We start from the raw sequence: 14,144 nt of genomic DNA on the forward strand, positions 1-14,144 counted from the left end.
CTTTTCTTTCATGACTCTTTACTGTCAATCCTGTTTGTGACACACTCTTCTGAAAAATAAATTATTATACAATGAAGAATGGTAAAGGAAATTGTCTGTTAAACTTGGTTGTTTGGGAAGTTTGAAAATAGAGATGTTGAATTATGTAAGAACATTTAATCTAATGTAATACTGATTTGAGGGTTAGCCACTGACCTGGGCACTGGGTAACATCAGCGTGGCCAAGCAAATGCCTCAATTAACTATCTCACTGAAAGGGGGCATCTCCAACAATGCAACACTCTACTGCTCAGGTGTACATGTATTATCTGCTGAAGTAGCTGTAGTTGTCATTCTGGCTCTTTGGTGGTACTTTCCCATTAATTTTCCCATACAAGGAGCAAACAACACCAAGGAACACCATGTTCTGGGTTTAATAATGTGGGTTGTTTGTGTTGGAGTTGCACTTAATTGTGTTACCAACCAAAATATTCAAAAACTGAAGAACTTTGAAAATCTGAATGTTTGCTTCCTGAATTGGGTTCAGTTCACCAATACCTGTGACCATGCTATCAAATTAGCATTTCAATCAGGAAGGGAAAGCAGCTCAATTTATATTTTTAAACTTATCTTGACTGTAGATACCTTGATGTTCTACTTTACTGAAGTGAATTGGAGGGACTTGAGTGATGCAGCTAATAAATCTGCTTTGGGAATATTTCTTGAATGTGATTTAAGCAATAAGTTTAGATTTTTGATATCTCAAATGGGAAGAAAGCTTCTGTGCTGAAATAGTGTTCCAAATGACAATAGTGAGACCTTGATAATTGCTGAAATGTTTTTCCAAATGGTACTTAACTGAGCCACAGTGCACAAACATTCCTGCTTGTTATTTGAACCATTTAGATTAAAAATAAACACTTCAGATTGTTGTAAAATGAGATAATCAACCTGTTCCCTCCTTCAAGCTGTTAACACTGAACATAGAGATTTCTAGCTGGCTAATCCAAAGTGAATTTGATCCTTTTGCTGTTCATTCTGAGCAGCTCCTTTCCCTGCTGCAGCTTATGTTGAAAATTTAGTTGGGTGTCAAGTAGTCTGGGAATTAAATTTGACTGGTTGAATATTTCTGCATTAGTAACTCTCAGCTCCTGTTGCAGTAGAAATTTCTTGTTAATGTTGTATGATAGATTAATGCAGCAACTGTCCATGTTAGAACATTTGTGTACAGATGACATAATGATGCAGCTGGTTAAATCTGTGAAAATTGAGTCATACAGGCTGATCCCTTGTGTTGCAGTGGGGTGCTACAGCTGGCTGCATTACCCTGGGTTAGTGAAGGGCAAAATTTCAGTTACTATTTTTGATCCCCATTCTTTAGGATCTGTCAGCACAAGGCACAATGTTGCTGAAGATGTAGATTTCTGCGTAATTCCTAAATCTGTAACTTGGTGTAATTCCTTCAACCCCTTTACAAATCTTCAAATGGCTTAACAATTCCCATTATCCAGTGTTCCCATACAAAAGCTGTCTCTCCTTGCATTAACACAGTATAACAATAAAAGTTGGCTATGGGAAGCTTTAAAAATATAAAGACATTGACCTCCAGTGCTATAGCAGTCATGGGAAAATTGGGTTTTTGTGCAGACAGATTGGAAGATATCTGTGGTTCATTATGTTTCTATTCTTTTCCTCCTCCTGACCCCAAAAAAAAAACAGCTCAGTATAGAGAAAGTCAGAGCTATGGTGGAACAAGTAGAGATGAAAGCTCAAGTGATTCGATCAGAAGTCAAAGCAGTTACTTCACGGCATAAGAAGGCTCTCGAGGAACGTGAGTGTGACCTGTTGAGAAAGGTGAGTTACTTCGAGAAGCATTGAAAAGGTCTGGCACAAGAAGAGGCAACTTAGTCCATCACGTTTGAGCTGTGATAATAAACTAACTATACATTCTTTACCCCTTTCTAGCACTTGGTCCATTGCCTTGCAGGCTACAGAGCTTTCAGGTGAAGAACCAGGTTCCTCTTGAATGAGCTGAGGGTTTCTGCCTCAACCTCAAGACTAAGCAGTGAATGTCAGACACTCTCTTTACAGCTTGCTGTGAGAAGTTTAATGAAAAACGTGATGCATCTCTGTTTGTGTCCAATGCTCAGTGTTCAAGTGGAAACCAAATTTTCTTTTTGCCGCTTCATCCCCACCCCATCCTGTCCTGATTTGTGCTGCAATGCACTTTTATGTCATGCTTTGTCTGTTGGTTTAGTTGTTACTTTGGGGCTGTTTTTGTTTAATTCATTCTTAGGGCGTGGGCAATACTGGCTAGGTCAGCCTTCATTGCTCATCCCTAGTTGCTTTGGAGAAAGTAGTAGTGAGCTGCTGCCTTGCAGCATTACAGTCCTTGGAGTGTAAGGATACCTCCCAGTGCTGTTAGGAAAGGAGTTCCAAGAGTTTGACACAGTGAGTGTGAAGGGACAACAGTATCTTGCACAATGGGGCTAGGTGTTGTACTACATCTGAACTGATTTTGAAACCCAGACTGACTCTAGTCTGTCGTTAGCCGAACAATGGCTGGCAGCGTCAAATACAATGTGCACGTTATCTTTGAGTTCCTGCACTGGCAATGGGTTGTGGGAAAAGAAGTAGTGGTCTCCCTCAAATGACATCAGAGAATTGTCTTGAATTGCTTTGACTCTCCTGTAGTCATGAAGAGCATGGAATCAGATGAATGACCACTTAAATCTGTTCTTGATTGTATTGATGTTGATGCTATACTGGGAAGCTTTTCTCTCGTAAACAAATCTTGGAATCTAACACCTGCTCAAGATGCAGATTTAAATGGGATGGAATCTTAATGTAGAAGGTAATTTTGTTTGTTACACTTGTGACAACTGTCCAAATTAGTTTGAGCGAGTTTCCCTTAGCATTTTATCCCATGCCTCTGTATCTAACTCTGTGTGAACGCATTTTAGTTTCTTTGTGAAAGCTTCCAAGGAATCTGATATAACCACCCTTCTACTCCAGGTTCTAACCTTTTGAAGAAAAGTTTGTTCTTTTTCAAAATTTGTAAAAATTGTCATTTGGTTTTCAACCTAATTTGCATGGGGAAATTTCTTGGGCTTGTTTTTGATTGTCAAAATGCTTCTAATTTTGAACATCTCTGGGTCCTAAACTAATTACAGCTTTTTCAATCTCTCTTTGTAATTATTCCGGTAAACATCATCTCTGCCTTCTCCAGCGCCTGAACATTCCAGCTGAAGTCAAACCTGAGATTTCTAAATATAGCATCACTGCATTTTTAAATGCATTGTTCCTATTTACAAAATGGAGGTTTCTCATTTGGCTTGTTAGCCAGCTGCTTGTTCTGCCATCTTGAAAGCTTTCCAAATAAGATCCTGTTTTTTTTGTTAAGTACCCCAGTCATTAAAACAAAAACAACAAATGATCCTCAAATGGGGAGGAAGGATAGGAGTAAGGATTTGAATCAGGCCGACCACTCCAGCCTCCCTTATTCAGAGAACTCTTAGTTTAGACGTGATCTGCTTTTAAAGGTTCCTAAAACCCATGTTTCTTTGAATAGAACTTCATTCTTGGCCATTAATGTTAAACTAATTGGCCTATAGTTAGATAGTAGAAATTTACAGCATGGAAGATGGCCAGAAGTCAGCCAACTCCTGGCAGGAAGAGGAGCACCTGAGTATTTCAATGGAGAGAGATTGTAGATGGGGCAGCACAGAAGTATTTGGCAGTTCTCAAGCATAAATTGCAAAAGGTTAAGATGACAAATTGAATGTTGGCCCTCTTGTAAAGAGAATGAAGTATGAAAATGGGAAGTTTTGCTAAACTATACAAGGCGCTAGTCAGACCGCACTCTGAATACTGTGTACAGTTTTGGCCTCATTATCTAAGTAAAGAATGTATTTGCATGGAGGCATTATGGCAAAGGTTCACTAGATGGAGGGTGGAAGAATCACAGCAGGAGATTGCATCCATTGCATTTGCAAGGATTAAATTGAATGGCAATTTGAGTGATGTATTGGAGGTTCTTGGAATTGTAGTAGAGGAAGATGATATTCTTTGGGAGAACAGCAGAAAACACTTTTAAAAATGGGGTTCACAAATCTAGATTAATAGTTTTTGAAACTGCATTTCATTTATTAAATCAACAGTTCAGATAGAGAAAAGGAGGGGGAGGAGAAAGTGTAATAGCCCAGATTACGTAAGCAGTGTTATGGAATTGATCATTCTTCACAAGTGTGGCGTTAGAACATTTCACTAGTAGAACGCGAATGATCTAAGTACTGTTGGGTGGCATTTTAATATACATTATACAAACCATTTTTAAAAATAGTGGAATACTTGAGACCACATGAAATTGCATCCATGGAATTTGTCTTGAAACTCAAGTTTGCGAACTTGTTGAGGAAGAGATACAGGTTAGCTCAATTTTGAAGTTGACATTTGCTGGGAGGTGTTGCATTAGTATTTGCAGAAGTATTAATATTCGAAGTAATTTAAAATTCAATTTTATATAGTCTGTTTTGAAACTGGGTGTTCCAGACTGTTAAGTATTCTGACATGTCATTGCTGCACCCATTTTATGCACAGTAAGGTGTCTCTAGTGACAATAACATAAAACTGTGATTTAATGTTGAGAATTTAGAACTCTATTTTAATTTAGCTGTTTTACTATGGTCTGACATTTGAAACTTGGCTCTGTGTTTTCGATAAAATGTATTATTTTGTGTTTTGTGTGTAAAGAAATTGAGACTATTCCATAGTAAGAGTTTTGCCACAGAGGTGAAAAAACAGGATGGGTGGTCAAAGTTGCTTGTTTGTAGTTGGTGAAATCACTAAAATAATGTGCAGCACTTCAAATAAAATTTCCTTAATTTCCATGTGAACAGGTTGAAAAGATCCGGCAGATGAAGGCCAAAACCCTGCACCTTCAGGTGGAAGCACTGCGTGAGAATTTAACCAGGCTGGAAAGCACTATAGATTGTGTTCAGAAAGCCTTATTGGACGGGCGTGATGTGGATGTTCTCTTGGCAAAAGAACAAATGTTTGTCCAAATCCAAGACTTGAAGAAACTTCGGAATCTCCTACAACCTCAAGACGACGACACCCTTTCGTTCATTCCACCCGATGGTGTACTGTACAAAGCCATCAAGTCACTGGGCATAATTAGTAGCAGTGCATATGCTCCAATATCTACAGCAACTGGTGAAGGATTGAAACGGGCATTACGTGGGAAAATGAGCAGTTTCACTGTAATCACAAAGGATCACACTGGTGAAGGAAGATCGTCTGGTGGTGACTTGGTAGTGGTTGTTATCATGGGTCCTGATGGCTGTCTCTTTCGTGCTGATGTTCTTGATCATCATGACGGCACCTACACAGTTAGTTATTCCCCGCATCTGGAAGGAGAGCATGTAGTCTCAGTGACAATTCGTGGTCAGCATATTGAGAACAGCCCTTTTCGAGTAATTGTCAAAGCAGGTCGCAATTACTCTGGAATTGGGCTTCCAATCTGCTCCTTTGGAGGAGAAGGGGATGAAGATGGACAGCTTTGCCGACCATGGGGTGTCTGTGTCAACAAAGAAGGCTACATTATCATCGCTGATCGTAGCAACAACCGTGTTCAGGTGTTCACACCAAGCGGAACCTATCACCACAAGTTTGGGACAGCAGGAGCCAGGCCTGGACAGTTTGATCGTCCTGCTGGAGTTGCCTGTGATCAGAATTGTCGAATCGTAGTGGCTGATAAGGACAATCACCGCATTCAGGTGTTCACCTTTGAGGGACAGTTTATCCTTAAATTTGGGGAGAAAGGAAGCAAGAATGGCCAGTTCAACTACCCATGGGATGTTGCAGTCAATACTGATGGAAAGATCCTAGTGTCTGACACTCGTAATCATAGAGTTCAGCTTTTTGGCCCAGATGGAAATTTTGTAAGTAAATATGGCTTTGAGGGAGCATTGTGGAAGCACTTTGATTCTCCTCGTGGAGTGGCCTTTAACCATGAAGGACACCTTGTGGTTACAGATTTCAACAACCACCGGCTGCTGGTAATCCATCCTGACTTCCAGTCTGCACGTTTCCTTGGCTCTGAAGGCACAAGTAACGGTCAGTTCCTCCGACCTCAGGGTGTAGCTATTGACCAAGAAGGCCGCATCATTGTAGCTGATTCCAGGAACCATCGCATTCAGATCTTTGAACCAAATGGCAATTTCCTGTGTAAGTTCGGGACCCAAGGCAGTGGCTTTGGACAGATGGACCGTCCATCCGGAATAGCCCTGATGCCAGATGGACTGATAGTAGTCGTCGACTTTGGCAACAATCGTATCCTCTTGTTTTAATAATGCTGTGTGCTTTGATTTTCTATATTGTGGAATTGTTGCTCAGGGACAATGTCTTAATTGTTTTCCCTAGAGAAGACAGGTTTTTTTTTTCTGTGCTGCAGTCATCTACCTCATGATGGTAAAGTGTGAGCTGTGAGACTACTTCAAAACTACATAAATATATAGACCTACCTCACTGCCTGCAGATGTTGGGCTGACTTAATGTTTGGATATTTCCATGGAACTGTGCAAATGTGTCCAGGCAATTGGTGCCTTTATGACCTGAATCCAAAGACTTGTTTCTTAGTATTAAAATTGTCCTGTAGCTTTATTTAAAGAAAAATCTCTCAGGTAGGAAGACTATTGGCCTCTTCTGTAGCCTAAAAATGGCCATTTGTGGGTGACTGAAAAGTTTTGGCTGCCTACCTGCATACATTTTGTTTTCAGGGATTATTTGATATTGAATATCTCGTACGTTTAGCCCTACACTCTTCTGAATGTAGCCCCACGCTCCACCTGAATGTAAACTAAGTACCTCTTTTTTTTTTGTTGTTGTTGTTTTTGGGCTGTAATGTTCTTTGGCCTGATGCACATAATGGTGAACATAGAAGTTGCTGAGGGTTCTTCTGTGTGTTTGTTTATTTGGGGTATTTGTGTAAGGAAAATTTGGGATGCTATTTGATACCCTGAAGATCAAAGTATAAAAGGCACCTGGGATAATCAAATTATATTTACCTCAACTGCTAGCTCAGGTACCTACATAAAATCAATTTCCTACTGAAATGGTAGGCTGTATTTGGTTTCAGAGGCAGTATTACTTTGCTTTGGAAGTGTGAATTGGCTGATTTAGACTTTTTCTTTGGGTCTTGTTTAATCAGAGTCCTGTTAGGTGGGAATCTACAGAAAAACAAGTTCAGGGTGAGCAAAGTCCACTGGTCCTGTTTTGGTGTGCCACTGTTTGGATGCGCACGCACTGTTACAGATGCCATAAACCGAAATGGCCACCTAACTAATTGGTTCTCAATGCCAAGTTTCCTAAGTGGGGAGATTTTTAATCCTCTATGCTTCATTTAAAAACATCAACATGTTTTCTCATCAAAACAACTGTAAAATGAAATTGAGTTAACCAGTTCTTTACTGATGAGTTTTAGGCAATGATTTATATTGTCCTGGCCCCTCAAGCAGAAAAAAGGTCAGTTCTTTAAAGGGCATTATTGTAATGGTTTGTATGTCGTGCGCTGGAGCAGTAGTAACACTTGTGAAGACCCATAAGGACTGGCAATAATTGCTGATTGCAACTGTGCTGTTATGTTAATATTCTGCCAGGATTCTGGCTGTAGCTGATAGTTGAGGAAATATATACACCTATATATATGCTGTAGTCGTAGGAACGTTGGTAGAATCCTTGGATTTATTTCCATCTCTGAATCTTCCATTTTTCCTGTAGCCCAAAAGTGACCAATTAGTTTAGAAATGAGACAATGTCTCTTTAAAACTATTTTAAATTAAGTTTATGCAAATGATTTCCTTCACAGCCTTCTCTTAAGTACAGATTTTAGAAAATACAGTATTTTTACAGTCTAGGAATCGCAGCATATAAACCTGACATTTTACAGAAACCACACTGAATATTTTTGCAAAATCTGTGGTTTATAGCCATAAATTGCGTAATTTTAACTCTGAGCCAGTTTCATCATACCTAAGGTATTCCATTAGTTTACCTGCCTTGCTAGTTTGGTAATCAGAGTGAAGGCACAATCCCATTTCCATTTCCTTTTTTTAGCCTTTTACCTGTCAATTGTTTGCAGCTTGCAAAAGTCTGCAACCTGTGATGCATTCCACCTTTAACAATGTGTGATCAGTTGCCTTTTGGGAAGGAAATGGGTCCAAGTATTTAAAAGGTTGGGGGGGTTTCACATTTGGTTCCTTCATTTGAACAAAAGACTGGTGTGGCTTCATTTTAGATCAACTCACCTAGGCCAGCTTTCCAAATCAGGCAAAAGGATGAACTACTGGGCCGAACTCTGAATGCAACTGGACCTTAATTCTGGACCACAATGGATTGGGTTCAAGTGTAAGAGCTGCTATTTAATTAAAACAGACAAATTAATGCAAATTTTATCATTACTCTGAGCTTGTTGAAACGAGACTTTTTAGTTCTTGGCAGGTTGGAAGAGGCATGTTAGTCAGTAAAATGATGGGGAAATCTGAAATGAGAGGTAACATTAATGTAAATTTGAGGTCCCAGCCGAGGAAAAAAGTGCTTGTTTTTGGTTAACCTTAAGATTAAAAATTCAATTTTTTGCAGAGCAGTATCCGTTTATAAATGTTAATATTCTGCATTATTGTAAGCTCCCTAATTAATCTGTTTAGCTTTCAAGATGAAACTGGCTAATGTGCTGCTTCAAATTGTGACAGTCAGTTGAATATGTCGTGGTTAGATGTTGTAGTGTAGAATGGCTTTTGTTTTACACATCGGGAAACAGTTCGTCAGCGGTGGTTATTGATTAATGCAAACCAGTTAAGGGACCCATCAATTTGAAATGCACATTTGATCTCTCCACCTTTTTGAACTATGAAATAGGCTTTTGTCTTTAAAATTAGATTGAAACCTACAAAAAATTCCTGTAATTTGAATGCTGTGCTCTTGAGTTTTATGCAGTTACAGTTTTTGGTGTACAGCCATAGATGTATCTCTTGAAGCCATTATTTTTCCCTCAGCACAAATTTAAAGATACAAGCACACAGTTGTCACCCCACTTTGGGGTACCATTTTAAAAGTAAAAATTCAACCTTTAAAAAAGTATCAATTTTTACAAACCAAATGAATCAGTTATTACTGTATTGAGTTCCTTTGGGATAGCAGATAAGTCTCAACCAAATTGAATCTTATTTAAAGATGGGGTGTTTCCTTAATTAAAACTGTTTAAAATATCTTTTACTTTGTTTGAGGTTGTTGATATGTAGGTTTTGCACTGGCTGCTAGATAGAAAAAAATGTGGTTATGATAACCAGTTCTTTTCCTTCTGGCTCCTGGTGAACTTTGCTAATCTATCGTGTGATGACCTTTTTGATCATGTTGCTCATAATGAGGTAATCAGTTAATATTTAGTGTTTTTTTCAAATCATAATGGGTCTTTGAAGTTTTCTAAGGCAGTGTATTGATCTGAAACTTTATCTTTTTGGTGCAAAAAAAAGTAAAGTTAAAGCTTAATTCCAGGAGAGAAGTTCTTGTTTTAAAAATTCATCCTTTTTAATCATTTTCAATTTGGCTTAAGTGCCTGCTATCCAATTGGTGACTTAAGATCTTGATTTAGTTTTCTATGCATTTTGAATTGGGTGGGTCAGTGTTCAAAACTCATCACTTTTTTTCCAATTTTGTAACTGGACAAATCCCCAAAGTCTGTTTTAGCTTGAGTATTCACAAAATAACTTTACACAGCTTTACAAGCAAATTCAGAGAGTTCACTCAAAGTGCTTAATGGATAATGTTCACAATTCTTGAAGTTTAAGCAGGCACAGTACCTTACCTCCAATAACCTTAACAAGCGATCAGCTTGCAGAATTCCAAGAAACCAATTAATTCAGAGAGTAGGGTCAAAATGATACATAATTCTCAGGGAAGTGATCCTACTATCTCTGAATGGTAATTGGGGTGCAAGATGTGGTTCTGGTGCCTTGTCAGGTAATGGTTTTTGTCTACCTCAGTGCCTCTTTCTGTGGCAGCTTCAAACTACCTCATGTTGGAACCCAATTGGCTCACCCGCCGTTGGGTGAAGAGCTTGCACCCGGGGCTAATGTGCAGTCTTATAGCGGGATTTTAATGCACCCATGAATCAGCTGCCGAAATAGGCATTGAACAAATAAGTTTATGGATGATGGTTTGTACAAAGCCCCTACTAGTCTGTTGTCACTTGTTTTAGCAAACTCCCATTCAGTGTATGTTGGGTTCATCAGTTAAGTGTCTGCAGTGCAGCTCCAGAAACACTTTGCAAAAATAGAAATTCCATAATCTGAACAAACTTCTGAACTTAATAGAAATTATCCTTGTTTTAATGTCATTTGCACATTTGAAAGACCTTGTGCTCCCAGGCTTATTCTATTAAATTCCGTCAAAAGGAAACTCTTGGGAAAATTCAGTTGCAAATGAATATTTCCCACTGGCCCTGCTGTGCTGAATGGTCATTTTATGAATAGTCATGTAGCTTGATTTAATGGCATCACAGGGCAGGCCAAATCTCTACCTCTCACACATGGAAGAATTGTTTACATGCAAAGTAAACCACCTAATCCCAATGGTGACTTATCCTTTTTTCACTGTTCTAAAATATTTTCGCTTAAGTGTATGGATGCTAGTAAGTGGGCAAGCTTTCGATCAGATGTCTCGAGTTTTCCCTTAAGGTTCTTGATGTGGCGTCTCTTCTGTTCTTCATGCCAAGTGAGGTTTTGGAAAAAGTGGAGATGGAGGGGCTGTTCTGGTTAGTTGGAAGGTGGTGGAGTGGGGGGGGGGGCAGGGAGCTGATAAGGTAGGTTTGGGAGCAGTTGAACTCTAGGCCATTTTGGTTTGTCATCCATGTACATGTGTGCAAAATAGAATCTGATGATCACGGGCACTTGGAGTTGATTTTCTAAGCTTGCCAGCAGATGCAATTGAAGTTTTGCAGGTTTTGACCATTTAAGCCAGTCCAGTTTACTCAAAACTGAGTCATCAGACATTTAATAAATCCGTTCCTCACTAAAATGTTGGATGTTGTTAAAATGTAGACAGCGGAGTTATTGACTTTTTTCCATTGACAAAATATGATTCTGGTTGATAATGGGAGCACCTGATGTGCTGTTTGTTTAAACAAATTGTTTTTGTGAACTGATTTTATGAAGTGCTTAAGTTGTTTTTTTATATATTGTGAAACTGGGTTTCAAACCACTAGTTAAGCAGACTTTATTCAAAATTTATTCTTGAGAATTTAGTGTCTGGTCCAAGATCCAGAAATCCTGGCTGAGAAGACATAATATATAGCTTAAAGAAGTTTTCGCTGTTTTCTAAAAACAGTGAAACCAAGTTCTGGGCTCAAATTATTTTAGAGGCAGAACTACAGTAAAATCAAAGGTTCTATTGAGTTGTATAAGTAGCGATTTTGCTTATTGCCTCTGTTTTTCTTTGCTAATTTTAACTTTGTAGTCTGTTCTAGATTAAGGGGATAGCATTAAAATGTCTGGTGCAAGTGGTCAAAGGCCCTTTTCTCAAACTTAGACAAGTGCCTCAAAATGACGGAGCCTGTTTCTGTATTTAAAGATGTCTGAGCAGTATTGTTTAAGTTACTGTTGTACAACAACCCAGCATTTAATGTTCATCGGTGGTTACCACTGCTTAAAGGAGAGGGGAAATTGGGGTCCTAGACTACCAGAAAAGTGTTTGTTTTAAAAGAAAATTCCTCTTGGGGTTGTCTTTACAGTAAGGTGACGGGTAATTTTTTTTTTGTTTCACACTTTTGTATAATTTACCTCTACATTGTAAGATCCAGCCTCTGCACCAAAGAATGAGGTTTACTGACCTGGAACACTACTTATTCCTGTGTGTTTTGAAAGCCTAAAAATTGATGTTTGTGCAATTTTATCTGGATGAAAGTTCAATAAAATTTGTTTACAATTGATGTATTCTTGTGCTTTTTTTTCTTAAATCAGAGCACTATACACACTGGATTTCAAGTGGGGAAAAATGGATGGAAATGAGTGACATGGAATTCATGACATACTTGAATTAAGAGATCGATCTTGTTTGAGTTGAAGTCTCGAATTTTTAATTTCCACAGCATACTCTTGTGTGGTATGGAAGCTGTTAAGTTTGAAACCAAATGTGAAGTCATGCACTCTGGTGAAATTCGTTTCCTTGCTGCATAAGCTTGGATTGGTCGCTATCAGGTGGTTGTATCATAATCACTATGCCAGATCTAACTGAAATAGTTTAACCCTGTCTAATCTCTTGATTTTTAATCAACCTATTTGGACATGTTATGACACTTCTGGGGTGGGTGGGTCTTGAACAATGATTTTTTTGGCCAAGCGGCAGGGACAGTACCACTGTGCTTCAAGAGCGCTCTGCCTGTGTATTGATCATGTGGCTCTTTTTCCCCCCCCCCCCAATTGGAAATTATTGAAAGCTGGTCAGGACCTAAATAGGCAGCAAATGAAACTGAAAGTAGGCAAAAATCTGTGAACCTGAGCTAGGAGTACAGTTGCATGATCCCCAGGTACCCACAGCTCCAAGCAGCAGGGCTGTGTCTGTTAGACCAGTGGCATGATATAAAATGCTGCTGGCTACAATAATGTCAGTGAAATTCAATCCCCTAGAATCTAAGGTAAACGTACCTTAGATTATAATATTGTACCAGCTCTTACACAACTTATCCTAGTCTCAAGGTTTAGACTAAATTCTGAGAAAATGTTTACATGCCACCATTGCAGTTTGAGTTCAAATTTCAGTATTTAAAATAGAGTTTTGAGAAGATTTGTAGCTCAGGTTGAGGTTTTGGATGTAGGTTTGCTCGCTGAGCTGAAAGGTTCGTTTCCAGATGTTTTCCATTCCTGAAAGCAGGAATTTTTAGCATTGCTTCGCATAAGGTCCACTGAAGATGTTACCTAGTAAGGTAACGAAACGTCTGGAAATAGAACATAGAACAATACAGCACAGAATAGGTCCTTCGGCCCACGATGTTGTGCCGAACATTAGTCCTAGCTTAAGCACCCATCCATGTACCTATCCAATTGCCATTTAAAGTTCGCCACCCCCACAGGCAACACATTCCATGTCCCCACCACTCTCTGGGTAAAGAACCTATCCCTGACATCCCCCCTATACCTTCCACCCTTCACCTTAAATTTATGTCCCCTTGTAACACTCTGTTGTACCCGGGGAAAAAGTTTCTGATTGTCTACTCTATCTATTCCCCGATCATCTTATATACCTCGATCAAGTCACCCCTCATCCTTCTCCGTTCTAATGAGAAAAGGCCTAGCACGCTCAACCTATCCTTGTACGACCTATTTTCCATTCCAGGCAACATCCTGGTAAATCTTCTCTGCACCCTCTCCAAAGCTTCCACATCTTTTCTAAAGTGAGGCGACCAGAACTGCACACAGTACGCCAAATGTGGCCTAACCAAAGTCCTGTACAGCTGTAACATCACTTCACGACTCTTGAATTCAATCCCTCTGCTAATGAACGCTAATACACCATAGGCCTCCTTACAAGCTCTATCCACCTGAGTGGCAACTTTCAAAGATCTATGAACATAGACCCCAAGATCCTTCTGCTCCTCCATCTTACTAAGAACCCTACCGTTAACCCTGTATTCCGCATTCTTATTTGTCCTTCCAAAATGGACAACCTCGCACTTGACAGGGTTGAACTCCATCTGTCACTCCTCAGCCCAGCTCTGCATCATATCTAAGTCCCTTTGCAGCCGACAACAGCCCTCCTCACTATCCACAACTCCACCAATCTTTGTATCATCTGCAAATTTACTGACCCACCCTTCGACTCCCTTTTCCAAGTCATTAATAAAAATTACAAACAGCAGAGGACCCAGAACTGATCCCTGCGGAACTCCACTTGTAACTGGGCTCCAGGCTGAATATTTACCATCTACCACCACTCTCTGACTTCGACCGTTAGCCAGTTTTCTATCCAACTGGCCAAATTTCCCTCTATCCCATGCCTCCTGACTTTCCGCATAAGCCTACCATGGGGAACCTTATCAAATGCCTTACTAAAATCCATGTATACTACATCCACTGCTCTACCCTCATCCACATGCTTGGTCACCACCTCAAAGA

The 14,144-nt window shown here is 39.5% G+C and overlaps 1 protein-coding gene across 1 annotated transcript in view; it reads left to right on the plus strand.

The window, feature by feature from the left end:
• trim71 (tripartite motif containing 71, E3 ubiquitin protein ligase) overlaps positions 1-11,962 on the plus strand; it is a 45,379-nt gene extending 33,417 nt beyond the window's left edge. The window contains exons 3-4 of the mRNA XM_043707320.2: positions 1,699-1,833; positions 4,878-11,962. Of these exons, the coding sequence (XP_043563255.2) occupies positions 1,699-1,833; positions 4,878-6,329 (1,587 nt within the window). The 3' untranslated portion in view covers positions 6,330-11,962. The remainder of the gene's footprint in view (positions 1-1,698; positions 1,834-4,877) is intronic.
• The last annotated feature ends 2,182 nt before the right edge of the window (positions 11,963-14,144 follow it).

This window comes from Chiloscyllium plagiosum, unplaced genomic scaffold, assembly GCF_037043375.1.
Source record: "Chiloscyllium plagiosum isolate Xiang-an unplaced genomic scaffold, Cpla_swu_hap1 HiC_scaffold_17, whole genome shotgun sequence".
Lineage (NCBI taxonomy): Eukaryota > Metazoa > Chordata > Chondrichthyes > Orectolobiformes > Hemiscylliidae > Chiloscyllium > Chiloscyllium plagiosum.